Source organism: Equus przewalskii, chromosome 2, assembly GCF_037783145.1.
Source record: "Equus przewalskii isolate Varuska chromosome 2, EquPr2, whole genome shotgun sequence".
Lineage (NCBI taxonomy): Eukaryota > Metazoa > Chordata > Mammalia > Perissodactyla > Equidae > Equus > Equus przewalskii.
Genome location: NC_091832.1, coordinates 52,150,230 through 52,168,968, shown reverse-complemented (window position 1 = coordinate 52,168,968; position 18,739 = coordinate 52,150,230). Strand labels below are relative to the sequence as shown.

The 18,739-nt window shown below is 44.7% G+C and overlaps 1 protein-coding gene across 2 annotated transcripts in view; it reads left to right on the top strand.

Moving 5' to 3' along the window:
- LOC103552761 (tumor necrosis factor receptor superfamily member 10A) overlaps positions 1–18,171 on the top strand; it is a 55,556-nt gene extending 37,385 nt beyond the window's left edge. The window contains exons 3-10 of one of the 2 annotated variants that reach the window (XM_070611303.1): positions 3,301–3,414; positions 4,189–4,300; positions 5,317–5,390; positions 5,472–5,573; positions 6,148–6,179; positions 6,586–6,768; positions 9,269–9,344; positions 10,742–18,171. In XM_070611303.1, coding sequence (XP_070467404.1) covers positions 3,301–3,414; positions 4,189–4,300; positions 5,317–5,390; positions 5,472–5,573; positions 6,148–6,179; positions 6,586–6,768; positions 9,269–9,344; positions 10,742–11,055 — 1,007 coding nt within the window. In that variant the 3' untranslated portion in view covers positions 11,056–18,171. Of the gene's footprint in view, positions 1–3,300; positions 3,415–4,188; positions 4,301–5,316; positions 5,574–6,147; positions 6,180–6,585; positions 6,769–9,268; positions 9,345–10,741 lie in introns of both variants that reach the window. The other variant, XM_070611302.1, reaches the window with a different exon arrangement.
- Positions 18,172–18,739: the final 568 nt, after the last annotated feature.

The window sequence follows — 18,739 nt, the reverse complement described above, 5'->3', positions numbered from 1 at the left end:
ACCACTTCTATTTGACATAGTATTGGAAGTTCTAGCCAGAGCAATTAGGCAAGAAAAAGTAATAAAAGGAATCCAAATGGGAAAGGAAGAAGTAGAAGTATCACTTCTTGTGGATCACGTGATCTTATATGTAAAAAATGTAAAGGATCCACGTGCAAAAAAACTCTATTAGAACTAACAAATGAATTCTAACCTGCTAGAACTAGTAAAATCAACACATGAAAATCACTTATATGTCTATATGCTAGCAATGAACAATCCCAAAAGGAAATTAAAACAATTCCATATGGAATGGCATCAAAAAGAATAAACTATTTAAGAATAAATGTAACAAGGAGGCACAAGACTTTTACATTGAAAACTACAAAACATTGCTGAAAAAAGTGCAAAGAGACCTAAATAAACAGAAAGACTTTCCATGTTCATGGGTTGGAAGACAGTGTTGTTAAGATGACGGTATTAACTGAAACAATATGCAGATTCAATGCAGTCCCTCTCGAAATCCCAACAGTGTAACTTCAGAAACAGAAGAACCCATCTTCAAATTCATATGGAGTTAAGAGGGACCCAGAATAGCCAAAGTAATGTTGAAAAAGAAAAACAAAGTTGAAGGACTCACACCTGATACCCAAGCTATGACAAAAGTACAGTAATCCAAACAGTGTGATCCTGGCATAAGGATTACACATACAGACCTATGGATTAATAGAAATAAGCCCTCATGTCTGTGTTAACTGATTTTTGATGTGGGTGCCAAGACCATTCAATGGGGAAGGAGTAGTCTCTTCAACAAATAGCACTGAAGAAACTGGATATCCAACATGCAAAGAATGAAGTTGGGCCCTTACCTTACATCACATAAAAAATTAACTCAAAATGAATCAAAGACCAAAATAAAAGAGATATAACTTTAAAACTCTTAGAAGAAAACATAGGGACATTTCTCCCCCCCCCCCCCCCGAGGAATATTAGCCCTGAGCTAACTGCTGCCAATCCTCCTCTTTTCGCTGAGGAAGACTGGCCCTGAGCTAAAATCCGTGCCCATCTTCCTCTACTTTATATGTGGGATGCCTACCACAGCATGCCGCGCCAAGCAGTGCCACGTCTGCACCGGGATCTGAACCAGCAAACCCCGGGCCACCGAAGCAGAACATGCGAACTTAACCGCTGCACCACCAGGCCAGACCCAGGGACATTTCTTGATGACTTTGGATTTGGCAATGGTTTTTTAATATGACATGAGAAGCATAGCAACAAAAGAAAAAAATTGATAAATCAAACTACATCAAAATTTAAAACCGTGCATCAAAGGACTCAATCAACTAAATGAAAAGGCAACCCACAGAGTGTGAGAAAATACTTGTGAGTCAAATAACTGATAAGGGTTTAATATCCAGAATATATAAATCAGTCCTACCCCTCAATATCAAAAAGACAAACAACCCAATTAAAAAGTGGGCAAAGGACTTGAATAGACCTTTCTCCACAGAAGATATGCAAATGACCAACAAGCATATGAAAAGATGCTCACTATCACTAATCATAAGAGATGTGCAAATCAGAACCACAATGAGATATCACCTCACACCCATTATGATGGCTACTATCAACAATACAAAAAATAACAAGTGTTGGTTGGGATCTGGAGAAATTGGAACCCTTGTGCACTGTTGATGAGATTGTAAAGTAGTACGACCCTTATGGAAAACAGTATTGAGGCTCCTCAAAAAATTAAAAAATTAAAATACCGTATGATCCAGCAATCCCACTTCTGGGTATATATCCAAAAGAATTGAAAGCAAGGTCTCAAATTAATATTTGCACACCCAATTTCACGGAACTATTCACCATAGCTGAGAAGTGGAAGCAACCTACAGGTGCATCGATGGATGAATGGATAAACAAAATGTGTTATGTACGTGCAATGGGGCATTATTCAGCCTTTAAAAAGGACTGAAATTCTGATACGTGCTCCAACATGGATGAACCTCAAAAACGTTGTGCTCAATAAGCCAAACACAATCATTGCGTGATTCCCTCATAGGGATATCTAGACTAGGCTAATTCTGAGATACAGAAAACTCATGAGCGGTTACCAGGGGCTGAGGGGGAAGGGGAAACGGGGAGTGATTGCTTAATGAGTACAGAGTTTCTGTTTAGGGTGAAAAAATCTTTGCAAATAGATAGTGGTGGTGGTTGTACAAAGAATATAGTTAATACCACTGAATTGTACACTTAAAAGTGGTAAAATGGCAAATTTTATGTTACGTATATTTTACTACAATAAAAGAAGAAATGAACAGAGAGAAGGAGAGGTTGATCCTTCAGGGGAGAGCGAGGTCACCTGAAGGAGCAGTCCTGGAGGTGCCAGTCTAGCCTCGGGACATGGGCTCCGCGAAGGGAGAGCTCCTGCAATGACTGAAATTCTGATACATGCAGCAGCACGCCTGAGCCTCAAAAACATTATGCTCAGTGAAATGCGCCAAAGACAATCATGATTCCCTTGTAGGGTTGTCGAGACTAGGCTAGTTCTGAGCTACAGGACATAGGTGAGTAGTTCTCGGGGGCGGGGCGGGGGAAATGGGGAGCGACTGCTTACTGAGCACAGTGCAGTGGCTGGAGAACTCCTCTGCACACAGGGCACAAGCCCCTTTCTTTGGATCATTCTTTGACTCTTTACATAGGGGACCCATTTTTCCTCCCATTTTCCTGCCATGGCAGGTGGCAGGAACTTTAACTGAAGGCTTGTCCCTGATTGTTGTTTGTGTCTTCCGCTGACTTGGAGCTCACTGAGGACAGAGATTAGGACTTTCTTCTGTGACTTTCCAGGGACCTGGGTGGCACTGTCCAATACAGTAGTCACTAGGCCTGTGAGAGTTTTGAGCACCTGAAATATGGCTACTCTGAATTGTGAGTGCTGTGAGGGAGAAAGAGTCCCTGGATTCTAAGACATACTCTGAAAAAATAGTGTAAAATATTTGAATGTTTTAAATTTATTACATGTTTAAGTGATATTATTTTGAATATATTGGTTAAAATTAATTTGACCTGTTTCCTTCTGCTCTTTTAAGGTGACGTCTGTAGTATTTGAATTTCATGTTGGCTTTTAATATATTTCTGTTACAATGCTGGTCAAGGGTGTATGGTAGATGCAGAATTGATGAACTGGCCAACGCCCGAGAGAGTGGATTTCCCTGTTAGGATTCCACTGATGGCCGAAAGAGGGGTCCCCCAATCACCACTGCCAGCCCCTGGGAATCCTATAAGGATTCACCTACCAGATTTTCTCTCCCTTCCCAGGATACCATGTTTCAGAAGACAGTAGAAGTTGTACACCATGCACAGATGGAGTGGATTATACCAGTCACAAGAATCTGTTCTCTTCCTGCTTACCGTGCTCTACATGTAAATCAGGTACAGAACATGGAGACCCCACGCCAAGTGCAAGGGTGATGAGGTGGGCATTGCAGCCCACATGGCGTCAGGACACCTGGATTCCAATCCTTCTTGCTCTTCATCTTAATCCAATCCATGTTGGTCTTAATGATGCATGCAGGCTGCATGATTATGACTTAGGTCAATAAAATAAGAATAGAAATTATTTTTACAGTGCATGCCACGTGGTAGGGAGATCTTTTAAACCATCAGATGAAAGTGGTGGGAAAATAAGTGTCCCTTGATGGAGGGAGCTGTGTAGTTACAGCACAAGAAACAGCCTGGCCCAGGAGAAGGGCTAGGTTTGAGCTGTGGCGTGGGTCTGGTCCTGGGCCAGGCTCCTCTTGGCCCTGCAGTCGGTGCCCATGGCAGGGCTCAGCCTCTCTCAGCCTTCACAGCCTAAGGCCCGTCTGCCTCTCCAGCAGGGCTGGGTTTTGGTGAGTCACCCAGGGTTCCTCTCCATCCACAGTCCCTCAGGTTATACCCCGCCCTTCCTACTGACCCAGTGAGCTAAAATTTTTCTCCCTATCCTGATGCTTTAAATAATGAATCGTGTCCTTTTTTTTACACCTCTGGGTGTTGGTGACAGGTGGATGGTGGCTGTCCTTTAAGTACCCCACATGTGTGCTGCAGCCACTGACCCTCAAAGCTGCAGTGAACCGAGTGGAGCCGAGCGGGAGGGAGTGGGGCGGTGAAGAAATGTTGAGGGACACGTGAGGGAAACACGTCCCCAACCGTGTCCTTTGTCATCAGATGAAGAACGAATAGCTGACTGCACCAGAACTGAGGACACACAGTGTCGGTGCAAACGTGGCACTTTCCACGGAGAAGATTTCCCCGAGGTCTGCCAGACCTGCCGCAGCAGGTGAGACGAGGAGCCGCCGAGGCTCCCAGCCCACAGAAGACGCAGGTTCCCCGACCCTCTCTCTGTCCTCGTCCATGCAGCCCCTCTGCCTCCCCAGGGTTCCCTGTGCCTGTGGGGTCTTCTGAGCCTGCATCGGCGCTCGTCATCCATCAGCGTGCCCCCACCCTGGCCCCTGCAGTGTCCCCTTCCCCGATCTCACAACGTGTTTGCCCTGCAGCCGGGTAAAGTTTTCCACGGGGCACAGTGGGCCACTATGTAGGGCCCGTGATGCTGTCAGTGGCCCCAGAAAAGGTTTAGTTTCTTCTGAATCACAAGGGAAAACTGAGTGGAGTGCAGCTGGGCTTGTCTTCTTCTTTACTACAATTGCGTCGTCAAGCGTGATTTTTAATATTATTTTTATGCAGGCGGGGCCCGTGAACACGAACGTGCCCACAGCTGAGCCCCCATGACACCTAGCCTGTGGCTCCTTCCCCGTTCCCACAAAGCCCTGAGCCAACTCAGCCTGCCTGGCCCAGGCCCCTGTCACCCCAGTGAGACGTGCGTTTCCCCGTTACTGGGATTCAGGGTCCAGCAGTAATTTCCTGTTCTCTGACCCTGGTGTTGGCCACGATTGGTAGGAATAGTCAGCACGGGGAGGACAAGACATTCCTTGTATTAAAGGTTGATGGAGGATGAGGCTCAGCTGGCGCCTAAAGGGCTTCTGACCCTTGACCTGGGTGAGATGCCCCCTCATGCAGGGCTCCACCCGCAGCCAGGGAAGCTCAGCTTGCAGAGAAGGCGCAGCCCCTGCAGGTGCAGCTCTGAACACTCAGCAGGGGCCCCAGAGGCTGAAGTGCGCATGGTCAGATCCTCTGGCACCCAGCAGGGGAGTGAGAGGCCCAGGGCCTGCAGACAGGAGAAGGCCGCTCTTCCTCCACTCTTAGGGACATTGGGCGGGAGGTTGTGCCCTCTTTCTCCTCCTCTTGCCAGCTCTCTCTCACCGATCCCCTCCATGTCCTTTCTGTGTCTGTGCCCAGGTGCCCTGATGGGATGGTTGAGGCCGGTCCCTGTACCCCCTGGAGTGACCTCAAGTGTGTCCACCAAGGATCAGGTACCCAGGCCAGTGGGGAGGCCCCGGTTCCTGGAGAGCCAGTGACCGTGGGGCTACCCACTACTCCCTCTCGCTCCTCAGGCAATCCATGGCCGGTGATTGGGATTGTAGCTGTGGCTGTGGCTGTGGCTGTCCTGCTGCTGGGGCTGACTGTGTATCTTTACCAGAGGTGCATCCTTCAAGGTGAGGTGGGCGGGGAGGCGCTGACGCTCTCTGCCTCCCTCACTCCCCGCTTTGTTTCTCCAGACAGAAGGGCCCTCCCCTCCAACTCCCGAACCCCCTGGTCTTTCTGGTCTCGCTCTGATCTTGTTCCTGTCATCTCCCTCCATCTCCCACCTCACCTGCACCTCACGAGGGCCGAGATCACATCAGTGCCCTCTTCTTGGGGCTGACGGTCACCTCCTGTCCCTAGATAAGTCCAGAAGGGCAGAGCCAGTTCTTCATGCCTTCGGGCCCCGGCCAGGGCAGAGGGGCGGTCCGCTCCTCGACTGGGTACCTGGACTCAGGAGGAGAGGGTCAGGGGTCTGCACAGCTTTGGTCAGAGCAGAACCCAACAGAGATCTATATGTGTTTATTTTTATTTCCCCGTCCCCCAGGGTGCCTGGGGTTGGAATGGCCCCCTCCTGTCACCAGGCCCGGGGCTCCTTGTTTGGTGTCTGAGCCCCCAGCCCACACCCTGCCCCTGCACTGTCCATGGACAGGGAGGCGCTGCAAAGAGGCCTCTCCATGGCTAAGGCGGACGCCCCTTCTCTTCTAGGTTGTGAAGTGGACGCCAACTGCATAAACAGAGTGAGCTGGTTTCTCCAGGACCTAGCAGCATCAGGCCCTCAGGAACCTCTTCCCGTCCACAGCAAGCCCTGGGTGGATGTGGTCCCCATTGTCCTGTACTGCTGCCCCTGGCTCTTAAAGTGGCCTGGGCTGACCGTAAGAGGTCAAGTGGCCCGTTGTGAGCAGCCCCCAGGCCGGTTGGCAGTGCCGAGTCCTGTCCTTCCTGCTGCTTGTGAGACGCCCTCACCCCATGGCCCTGCCCCTGGGCATCGGGGGCGTCAGGCAGGGGTGCCGACCCTCGAGTCCTGGATGTGCTGAGCCTGGGCCAGCCTGGGGGACAGCGTGGGGGGAGAGCCTGCCGTGTCCCCTGGGGCCCTGCAGGGGGCTGTGGATGAGGACCCCTGAGGCAGCTCTTTGCCTTCCCAAGGTCTTTTTCCTGCGCTCCTGTCCCTCAAGAAGACCTGAGGCTCTGGACAACGCCTACAACGAGACCCTGAACAACAGAGAGTCGTCGTCCACCCTGGTTTCTGAGCAGGAACTGGAAGGCAAGGAGCAGGCAGAGCCGACAGGTGTCAGCGCACAGTCCCCAGGGGAAGCAGAGCGTCTGCTGGTGAGTGGGTGATGGGCCATGTGGCGCCCTGGCCCTTCTGCTTGCCCAGGACCGTGGTAGGAACAGGGAAAGGCTGGCGCTGGTCAGCTCTCCTGTCCATGGGAAGTGGTGATGGAGGGAGATCTGGGCCCCGAAGAGGAGGAGGCTGCGTGTGCAGGAGCCCGCCACCCGGATATGGTAGAGTGTCAGCCCTGTGGCCTGTGTGGGTTTTCCTATCTGTCCAGTTCTCACTGTATCCCCAGAGTCTAGAATAAGAGCCATAGAGCAGGCGCTTCTATGATTGTTGAATCATGACAGCTACATAGTGCTCCACTGTGTGTTACTTAATTTTAAGCCACTCCTCATATCACTAAGAATTTCAAGTTTATTTCAAGATTATTATTACATTGAACATGTATAAAAATTCTTAGTCCAGATATCTGATCATATTTGTATTGTGGCTTCTTAGAAGAAGTAGAATTTCTAGGTTAATGTGTAGAAGTAGTTTTTTGCTGGATGCATGCACACACACACACGCATATCCAGTTTGGTTCATATCGGTTCATCAGTTTCGATGTGACATTGAGTAGTAAATCTGTAGAAACGTTTAATTTTTCATTCCTCATAAGCTTGAAAAGTCATTTCCCCCAGTATAAGATAGGATGAAATTCTCTCATTTCTTACAGAGGTTTTTTCTTTAATAACGATTTTTATCACATAGCAATATCATCTAAATGGGATTTATTTTGTGATATGGTATGTCGTGAGGTGCCCCCTGAATTCTGACTCACCCCCTCCCTCCTCCAACTCCGTTTAGCGGCTGATGCTCACACATCTCTCTGCTTCTGGTCCCTCCATTATCACTTGTGAAATGTTTGCATTGACAATGATCCTGTTTGTAATTAGAGTGCTCCTTTCTGTTCCTTTTCTGCATCTATATTACATTCTTTTTAAATAAAGAGAAAGTATAAAAGGAAACAAACAAAAAAGGCCAATAATCCCTTCATCCGGATTAATCACTTTTCACTTTTTTTCAATGTGGTTAATACTATCCACAGTGAGAAACTGTCAATGGTACAGAAAGGTTCTCAGTGGGCAGTGACCGACTCCTGCTCTTGCCCCTGGCTCTCAGCCCCTGGCTCTTTTCATTTCACATAACCACGAGACATAATTGTTTGTGGTTCTTGGCTTAAATCTTTATGCAAATACCATCTGTGTACAATATCCCACCAAATGAAACTTTCTAATATGTCTTAATATCTGGGAGAGCAAATAACTCTTCTTTCCTTTTTCAAAATTTATTTTTACCCAGATAAAATTTAGAATTATTTTATAAGATTTCCTCCACCCCAAAAAAATCATTGGAATTTTTTTATATCATCTTAAATTCACAAATTAATCTAGGAAGAATTGAGATCTTGTCAATATTAAATATTTTTCTTATCAAAGAAGATAGCATTTCAAGTCAAGGGTTTTATTATGACTCGGTTAAGATTTGTGTTTTTCTTCAGATAAATTACTCCTGTTTCTTGTCAAAGCTGTTTCTTTGTACCTTATGTGTTTTGTTGTCTTATCTGTTGGATCCTCTTATAATTCTATTTTTTAATTTATTGTTTAGCAAGACATACATTCTTTTTTAAATATTGCAGTTTACACCATAGAGCTTTTTAAAAATATATAATCACATCTAAAATAGTGACTGTTTTCTGCTCGCTTCCTCGGGTCGTGCCTCATTTGTGTTTCCCGTCTTGCTGCATGGCCCAGGACTTAGAGAACAAATGTTCAGAGATGCTGAGAGAAGGCAGGTGTTTTCGTCTTGATTTGATTTCATTGGGAAGGCCTCCAATATTTCCTTAGGAATGATGTTGACTCTTGGTTTCATATAGAAAATCTTATCATTATGAGTGCACTATGGATGCAAAATAGGATCTTATCCTATTTTGAGGTGTTTTTAAAAAATCAGAATTCATATTTAATTTTACAAAATACCTTTCCATACTCCATGGAGACTATCTAATGCTTTCATTCTCTTATTTAGACTATTTAAATAGTACACTGTTATTGCTGAAACTATCTTTGCATTAATGGAATAAACCTTTACTTTTGATTTTCCAAAGTGCCCTCATCTATCTTCTTCCTTTGAGTCACATGAAAGCCTGTGGCGGGCTGACTCTGTTGATGGGGTGGGTGGGGATGGACTGCACGGGGCAGAAGGGAACTGTGTGGGGTGGAGAGAATGTTCCATGTCTTGATTGGGTGATGGTTACTTGGGTGTATACAGTTGTCAGAGCTGGAACGACACTTGAGAAATGGGCATTATGCAGGTAGGGTGGGCCTCCGTGAGCACACAAGCACACGCAGCCTGAGAGCTGCACGGAGTGGGAGGTTCCTCTCCATTTCCATGGAGACCCAGGAGGCGAGGTGGCTGCCCCAGGCCACACGGCTGGCTGGTTGTCAGGCTCAGGTCTGAGATCTAGGACTCTTGTCTCGACCCGAGGGCAGTCTCCACTGTATTTCACAGGGACCTGCAGGAGCTGAAGGGTCTCAGATGAGAAGGAGGCTGCTGGTTCCAGCCAACGGTGCAGACCCCACTGAAAGTGAGTGTTTTGTTCGGGGCAGTGGAGGGAAGAGGGTCAGTATCCTTCCTGCTGTGTCTTAGCTGTTAGGGAAGCACAGAGCAGGGGATGCTGGACACAGGGGGCCTATGCTGATTGTCACTGGGCCATCGGGACCCTTAAGAGGAGGCTCTCCCACCTCTTCTTCTCCCCTCACTGCACCCCTCTGTCCCCAACAACATCTGCTAGCACCTCCCTGTCTCTCCCTCCTCCACCATACTCTGTTCTCCTTTGTTGTTCAGTGCCAGGTTCCCCTACACTGAGGGCTTCCTAAGGGGCTAAGCTGACCAGCAGGGCACCCACTGGCCCCGGGAGGCTCCGAGCACCTGACCTGTGGCTAGGCCAAATTTGATGAGCTGTAATTGTAAACTACAAACCAGATTTCAAATCTTAGCACAAAATAGGAATATAAAATATCCCATTGGTAATTTTTTGCTTATTGATTGCATGTTAAATTATAATATTTTGTAGCTATCGAGTTAGTACCATATACAGTCATGCGTCACTTAACGATTGGGATACATTCTGAGAAATGCGTTGTGTGAGAAATAGGTGATTTTGCCATTGTGCAAACATCATAGAGTACACTTACACAAACCTGGATGGCACAGCCTACTACACACCTAGACTATATGGTACTAATCTTATGGTACCACTGTCGTATATGTGGTCCATCACTGACTGAAAAGTCATTATGCAGCGCATGACTGTATTATTAAAATTAATATCACCTGTTTCTTTTTATTTTCTTCAATGCAGCTATTATCAACATTTAAACAAGTAGCCTGGCTTGCCTTATATACCTGTGGATGGTGGTGTGCACTGTAGTACGGTCCCACGAGATGAGTGGTGTCTGCTCCATCTCACAGGTTAAATTCTGGCTCAGAGTCTGTCTGTCCTCATCTCGCTCTGCCACAGTGTCAGTGACGGAGCCCAGGCCGGGTGTAAAGCCAGAGACCTTGCTGCCTCCACAGGGGCAGGTGTGGCAGCCCTGGGACGTCCCTTGCTTGATGGGCACAGCCTGAGCGGGTTCCCTCCTCTGAGGACCTGTTGCACCCGGTCTGTCTCACGCCACATACTGCTTTCTCCCTCCATGACATCCATCTCCTCTCCCAGGTGGGCTCTCAGCCTCCCTTAGGGCAGGATTCACTGTTGACCTTGACTCCCCGCAGTGACTTGGGCCCAGGTGGGGCCCAGGCAGCATGGCCTGATCCTTTGCTGATGGGAAGCAGGTAAGGGAGGCAGAGCAGCAGGCTCAGAGCAGGGGGAGCGCACACGGTTCCACCAGGTTCCATTAGGTCTGGGCCTGACTGAGGGTCCGCTGCCCTTTCTGTAGGCGGCCCAGCTCACCTGACTGTCCCTGTGCTTTCCCCACCTAGGCCTGCAGCTGTTCTTTGATTACTTTCCAAGAATTGTGCCCTTTAAGTCATGGAAACGCTTGATGCGGCAGTTGGGTCTCACACAAAATGAGATCGATGTGATGGAAGCTGAAATCACGAGCCATCAGGATGCCTTGTATGAAATGCTGACGATCTGGCTCAAGAAAACAGGGCGGAGTGCCTCTGTCAACACCCTGCTGGATGCCTTGGAAACACTCGGGGAAAAATATGCAAAGGAGACAATTCAGGACCACCTGTTGGCCTCCGGAAAGTATGTCTATGAGGAAGGTGGGGCAGGCTCTGCTGTGTCCTGAGTATCAAAGAATCTCTTTAGGAAACTAGGGGTTCCCTAGTGTACCTTCTCTCCTGGAAAAGACACGATTGGACACATGCCTAGTTCTTGACCAATACTTGAAGAAACTCTACCATCCGAAAGCATAGAGCTCTTGGAATGTTCTAGCACTTTTTCAAAGTAGGTGGAAGAATTTTTTTTACTTATTTATTTTTTGGTGCGGAAGATAGGCCCTGAGCTAACATCTGTGCCACTCTTCCTCTATTTCGTATGTGGAATGCCACCACAGCATGGCTTGATGGCTGTGTGTAGGTCTGCACCTGGGATCCAAACTCATGAACCCCGGACCACTGAAGTGGAGCACGCTAACTTAACCACTATGCTACAGGGCTGGCCCCAGGTGGAATAATTTTTATGAAATGTTTGGTATAATAAGCAACCTGTGGAAATGCCACGTCTAATGCGATTCTATGCAGAGTGTAGTTGTCTGTTCATATACATACTGAGAGGAGTTGTTTTAGGATATCGTTCTTTTTCGGTTAATGCCACTTTTTATCCTAAGAGAACTGTGCTTTTTACTTGTATTTGTTATGTTGTAAGATGCAGTCGTGTTCATGTGTATGCATTTATTTATGTCTATTTTATGTGGCATTTTTGTATTTTTATATTTTTGTATATATTTATATGAGCACGGAAACCCTTTTAGAGCGGTACTTACTAAGTTGATTACATGGGTTACCTGAATGGGAGCAGGTGACCATAAGATGAGTAGAAATACAAAGGGGAGGATTGAAAACCCCATGTCTGTGGGGGGCACTGGTGGGTTCCAGTTCTCCCTCATACACACTTTGAGCTTGTTGTCCAGGATTAGATGACCGGCAACTTCTAAAGACCCCACTCTTTTCAACCTGGCAGTTTCATAGGTGTGTGAATATCTATGTTATTTACAGGCACATGTTTGCGAGCGAGCAGAGAGGGGAGAAGTGGTATCGCGTGCCACCCCGTGTCTGGCTGTCTGCACTGGGCAGCCGTGCATGGCCTCCTGTTCCTCGTCTGTGGGTGCCGGGTGCCGGGGGGAGGCTGGGAGATGGGTTGGATCTGAGGGGGCAATAGGTTCTATGTCAGGTACCATTTCAGGTCACGTTAGTGCACCCTCAGCCCCGTCTGGGCTCAAGGGAGAGAATGGGGTCTGCTCCTGGGGTCTGCTGCGTGCTCGTGGGTTGTGCTAAATATCTGCTGACTCAGCACTGGATCTCCTCTCACTTCTTGGTCTGTGAATCTGAGGCCCAAGACTGCCTGTTCAGGGTACAGGTTCCCCATCTGAGGAGCTTAGTGCTGCCATAAGCATCTGACTTAACACGTAAATACTAATTCTTAGACACTGAGAATTGGGCCTAAAATGGCTGATATTTTGGAGTTTTGTTCTTGTATCACTTTCTCTTACTTTTTAAAATACTTTGTAACCACTTGAGCCCTCCTTCCACCATAACTATCGCTGTAGTATTCCAGTCATGACAAGATAAAGTTGTGGAGGTAGAAATTCTCAGGGTTTTCGGTCTTTTTCATCTCAAAGTTTTGTGTGTTGTCTTGTTCCAAGACTAGCGTGGCTGGCTGCAACTGGAATTGCCTGAACTTTTAGGCACGCTCAGGGTGCTGGTGTTCTAGTGGAGCTGGGTGGGGGCACAGCCTCCACGGCCTTAGGGCTTACATCCCTCTCCCACTTGCTTTCCCGAAAGACAGGTATTTCCTGCCTTAGCTGTTCCCTCAGTGCGGGCCACTCTGGCCTTATAGCTTCGGGTGGAGCCTTGAGTTTTTGCCAGTCAAGATTCAGTGGTCCCTTTCTCAGAGAACTTGAGTGCCCATCTAAAGTGTTAGCCATGTCAGTGCTTGTCACCTGTGTTCATTTAAGGTAAGCCTCATGAGAGCATGAAGTTATTTTTTTGTTTGTTTTATTTATTTTTCCTTTATATGTCTTACTGTTGTTTAATTTTAAATATATTCCAGTTTCTGTTAAAATTTGTTTCTTTATTTGAATATTTGATCTATTCCTTCACACTCGGTGTTCCTTGTTGTTATTGCTGCTCCTGCTCAGTAATGCACAATATTTATTCATTTTTATTTTTGCCTTTGACCCCCTTCACCCATTTCTCCCACCCCTACCCCCTACCTCTGGCAACCACCAGTCTGTTCTCTGTATCTGTGAGCTGAGTTTGTTTGTTTTAGATTCCACATATAAGTGAGGTCACACAGTATTTCTCTTTCTCTGTCACATTTCACTTAGCACAATACCCTGAAGGTCCTTCCTTGTTGTTGCAAATGGCAAGATTTCATTCTTTTTCGTGGCTGAATAATATTCGAGTGTGTGTACATAGCATTTTCCATATCCATTCATCCGTTGATAGACACTTAGGTTGCTTCCATATCTCAGCTGTTGTGAGTAATGCTGCAATGAACATGGACATGGGAGTGCCGATATCTTTTTGAGTTAGTGTTTTCGTTTTCTTTGGATAAATACCCAGAAGTAGAATTGCTGGATCATATGGTAGTTCTATTTTTAATTTTTTGAGGCATCTCCATACTGTGTTCATAGTGGTTGCACCAACTTACATTCCCACCAATAGTGCACAAAGATTCCCTTTTCTCCACATCCTCACCAATGCTTGTTATCTTCTTTTTGATAATAGCCATTCTAACAGGTGTGAGGTGATATCTCATTGTGGTTTTGATTTGCATTTCCCTGAGGATCAGTGATGCTGAGGGTCTCTTCGTGTACCTGTTGGCCATCTGTATGCCTTCGTTAGGAAAATGTCTATTCAGATCCTCTGCCCATTTTTTAATTGGATTGGGTTTTTTGGGTTTTTTTGCTATTAAGTTGTATGAGTTCTTCATTTAGGCATGAGTTTATTTATTTGTGAGTTATTTATTTAAGGGTGAGTTCTTTATATATTTTGGATGTATAATATATAACATATATTATATATATATTAACCTATTATCAGCTGTATTATTTGCCAATATTTTCTTCCATTCAGTAGGTTGTCTTTTCATTTTGTTGATGGTTCCCTTCGTTGTGCAGAAGCTTTTGAGTTTAATGTAGTCCCACTTGTTTATTTTTGCTTTTGTTGCCTATGCTTTTGGTGTCAAATCCAAAAAATCATCACCAAGACCAATGTCAAGGAGCTTACCACCTCTGTTTTCTTTTAGGAATTTCATGGTTTCAGGTCTTACATTCAAGACTTTTGGAGTTAATTTTTGTTTTTGGAAGCTTCCTTCTTCTGTTTTTTGGAAGAGTTTGAGAAGAGTTGGTATTAATTCTTCTTTGAATGTTTGATAGAATTCACTAGTGAAGCTGTCTGGTCCTAGACTTCTGTTTGTAGTGAGTTTTTAAATTACTGATTCAATCCCTTATTAGTAATCAGTCTGTTCAAATTTTCTATTCCTTCATGATTCAGTTCCGGAAGGTTGTATGTTTCTAGGAATTTAGCCATTTCTTCTAGGGTGTCCAATTTGTTGGTGTATAATTGTTCGTGATAGTCTCTTATGATCCTTTGTATTTCTGTGGTATCAGTTGTAACGTCTCCTCTTTCATTTATGATTTTACTTATTTGAGCCCTCTTTTTTTCTTGGTGAGTTTAACTAAAGGTTTTCAATTTTGCTTATCTTCTCAGAGAACCAACTATTGGTTTTGTTGATCTTTTTTATTATATTTTTAGTCTCTATTTCATTTATTTCTGTGTTGATCTTTATTATTTCCTGCTTTCTGATAACTTCAGGCTTCAGTTATTCTTCTTTTTCTAGTTCCTTGAGGTGTAAAGTTAGGTTTTTTATTTGAGATTTTTCTTGTTTCTTGAGGTAGGCATTTATTGCTATGAACTTCCCTCTTAGAACTACTTTTCCTGCATCCCATAAGTTTTGCTATATTGTATTTCCATTTTCATTTATCTCAGTGTATTTTTTATTTCATTTTTTAATTTCTTCATTGATCCATTGGTTGTTCAGTAGCATGTTGTTTAGTCTCCACATATTTGTAAATTTTCCATTTTCTTTTTGTAATTTATTTCTAATTTCATACCATTGTGGTTGGAAAAGATGTTTGATATGACTTCAGTCTTCTTAAATTTGTTAAGACTTGTTTTGTTGCCTAACATATGATCTATACTGGAGAACGTTCCATGTGCACGTGAGAAGAATATGTATTTTGTTACTTTTGGATGGAATTTCTGTATATACCTGTTAAGTCCATCTGGTCTAATGTGTCATTGAAAGCCAGCATTTCCTTATTGATTTTCTGTCTAGATGATCTGCCCATTGATGTAAACGGGGTAGTAAAGTCCCCTACTATTAGTGTATTGCTGTCTAATTTCTCCCTTTAGGTCTGTTAATATTTGCTTTATATATTTCTTTTTCCCGAGGAACATTAGCCCTGAGCTAACATCTGCCAATCCTCCTCCTTTTTCTGAGGAAGACTGGCCCTGAGCCAACATCTATACCCATCTTCTTCTACTTTATATGTGGAACAGCTACCACAGTATGGCTTGCCATGCGGTGCCATGTCCGCACCTGGGATCCTAAGTGGCAAACCCCGGGCCACCGAAGCAGAATGTGTGCACTTAACTGCTTCACCACCAGGCTGGCCCCTAGGTGCTCCTATGTTAAGTGTATAAATATTTACAAATGTTATATCCTCTTGTTGGACTGACTCCTTTATCATTATGTAATGCCCTTCTTTGTCTCTTATTACAGTCTTTGTTTTAAAGTCTATTTTGTCTGATATAAGTACAGCTACCTTGCTTTCTTTTGATTTCTATTTGCATGGGATATCTTTTTCCATGCCTTCAGTTTTAGTCTGTATATGTTGTTACATCTGAAGTGAGTCTCTTGTAGGCAGCATATAGATGATTCCTGTTTTTTTATCCATTCAGTCATTGTATGTCTTTTCATTGGAGAATTTAGTCCATTTACATTTGAAGTAATTATTGATAGGTATGAAATTATTGCCATTTTTTAAATTGTTTTCTGGCTGTTTTGTAGTTCCTCTGTTCCTTTCTTCTTCTCCTGCTTTCTTTGTGGTTTGATGACTTTAATGGTATGCTTAGATTCCTTTCTCATTAACTTTTGTGTGTCTACTATAGGTTTTTGCTTTGTGGTTACCATGAGGCTTACATATAACAAGTTATATTTATAACATTCTTTTTTAAGTTAATAATAACTTAAGTTTGAATGCTTTCTAAAGCTCTATACTTTTACTCTCCTCTCTCATATTTTATGTTTTTGATGTCAGATTTTACATGTTTTTATCGTGTGTATCCCTTAACTAATTATTGTAGTTACAGTTATTTTTATTTTTATAGTTTTTAAATAATTATTTATTATTACTATCTGGTTTACTAGAGATGAAATCCTTTAGCTTTTGCTTGTCTAGAAAGCTCTTTATCTCTCCTTCAATTCTGAATGATGACTTTGCCGGGTAGGGTATTCTTGGTTGGAATTTTTTTCTTTTAGCACTTTGAATATATCATACCACTCCCTTCTGGCCTGCAAAGTTGCTGCTGAAAAATAGTCATATGGGGGTTCCCTTGTAGGTAACAAGTCGTTTTTACTCTTGCTGCTTTTAAGATTCTCTCCTTGTCTTTGACTTTTAACATTTTAATTATAATGTGGCTTGATGTGGGTCTCATTGGATTCATCTTGTTTGGAACTCTCTGGGATTCCTGGATCTGGATGTCTGTTTCTTTATCCAGGTTAGGGAAGTTTTCAGCCATTATTTCTTCAAATAAGTTTTCTGCCCCTTTCTCTCTTCTCCTTCTGGGACTCCTATACTGTGAATGTTGGCCCAATTGATGTCCCATAAGTCCCTTAAGCTATCTTCACTATTTTTCATTCTTTTTTCTTTTTGCTGCTCTGATTGGGTGAGGTCCTCTGCCTTGTCTTTGAGTTCACTGATCCTTTTTTCTGCTTCATCTAGCCTGATGTTGAGCCCCTCTAGTGTATTTTTCAGTTCAGTTACTGTATTCTTCAGCTCTGTGACTTCTGTTTGGAACTTTGTCATATTTTCTATCTATTTGTTGAAGCTCTCACTGTCTTCATGCTTCTCCTGAGTTCAGTAAGCATCTTTATAACCATTACTTTGAACTTTTTATCAGTTAAATTGCTTATCTCTGTTTCATTAAGGTTTTTTCTGAGGTTTTATTTTGTTCTTTCATTTGGAAGATATTCCTTTGTTTTTTCATTTTGCTTCACTCTCTGTTGGTTTCTACATGTTAGATGAAACAACCACTTCTCCCAGTCTTGAAGAGTTGGCCTTGTGTAGATGATGAACATTATTGTTCAACCCTGCCCTGACTCTTGGTCATCTCTCAAATCTTTGTGCTTGTCCAAGCAGCCTATTTTATGTTTAATAGCTCCCAGTAGATTAGGGTGTGCCAAGACCAGTCAGTGTCCCACTAGCTGGATTACAGTAAGCACCTAGATTCAGGCTGATTGGAAGACAGAACCTCAGGAAACAGCTTTTAAAGGATACAAATATATACAGTCCTGTGGGACTGCAAGTGTAAACCCCGCTGGCCCCAGAGCCAGGTGATCTGGAGATGTCCCCTGGGCAGCATTCTCAAAAATCAGGGCTCCAGACAAGTGTACAAGCTTCATTCTGAGAGATACTAGGGAGCTCTAGTGAGGCAAGGGAAAAGCACAAAGATGGTGACCCTGGCCTCCATTCTCGGAGAGCCCCTCCAAAGCCCCTGTAAGTGTGCCAAACCAGCCTGCTCCTCAGGCCAAAGCTCCTGGACAAGCAGATAGGCCTCTTTCTGATAAAAACTAGGGCTGTGCCTCAGTTTTCTCTCTGTGCAGTGCCCTGGGAGTGACAGTCTGCCAAGAACTGTTTCTCTGATTTTTACAGCCCCATGGGACCCAAGAACACAAGCCCCCTGGCCTTCATGGCCAGGCAATCAAGGGGCATCCCCTGGGTGGCAGCCACAAAAACTGGGTCACCAGATGTGTGTAGAAGCTACCCTCTGGAAGATACTGGCATTCTGGAGCACAGCAAAGGGAGAGCATGAAGATGGCACTCACCAAAAAAGGGAAAAAAAGGATGAGAAAAAGAAAAAATAGAAGAAAAAGAAAAAAAGAGGGGAGAAAAAGATGATGCCTACTGGAGAGCAGGAAGATGGTGCCCCCCTAGCCTCCATCCCTGGAGAGAATCTCTTGCCCATTAGACCAATGCTTTAAACTTAGGAAATGAGTCTTTCACACAAAGCCTGGGCACTCTTCAAAGGGCTGCTTCTGTGCTGTGCCTTGGGGTGGGTGAGTCTGCACATGGGCCTTTTAAGAGATGTTTCTCAGTTTGCCACCATCCTGTGGGTCTCGTGGGCAGGAGTCCCATTGGTCTTCAAAGCCAGATGTTTTGAGGGCTCATCTCTCGGGTGCTGGTCTTAAAAGCTGAGGTGCCCAATATGGAGTACTAACACTTCACTCATCAGGGAGAAACTCAGGGTTTTGAGTTCCCTCGCCATTGTGGGTCGCTGCACCAGGGGTGGGATTGTGTCTCAGCCTTTCCTACCTGCTTCAATGCGGTTTCTCTCTTGTTTACTCGATGTGAAGGAGTCACTCCACCAGTTTTTAGGTTTTTTTCAGAGGAAATTGTTCCATATATAGCCATAAATTCAGTGTGTCTGTGGCAGGAGGTGAGTTTAGGATCCTCCTACGTTGCC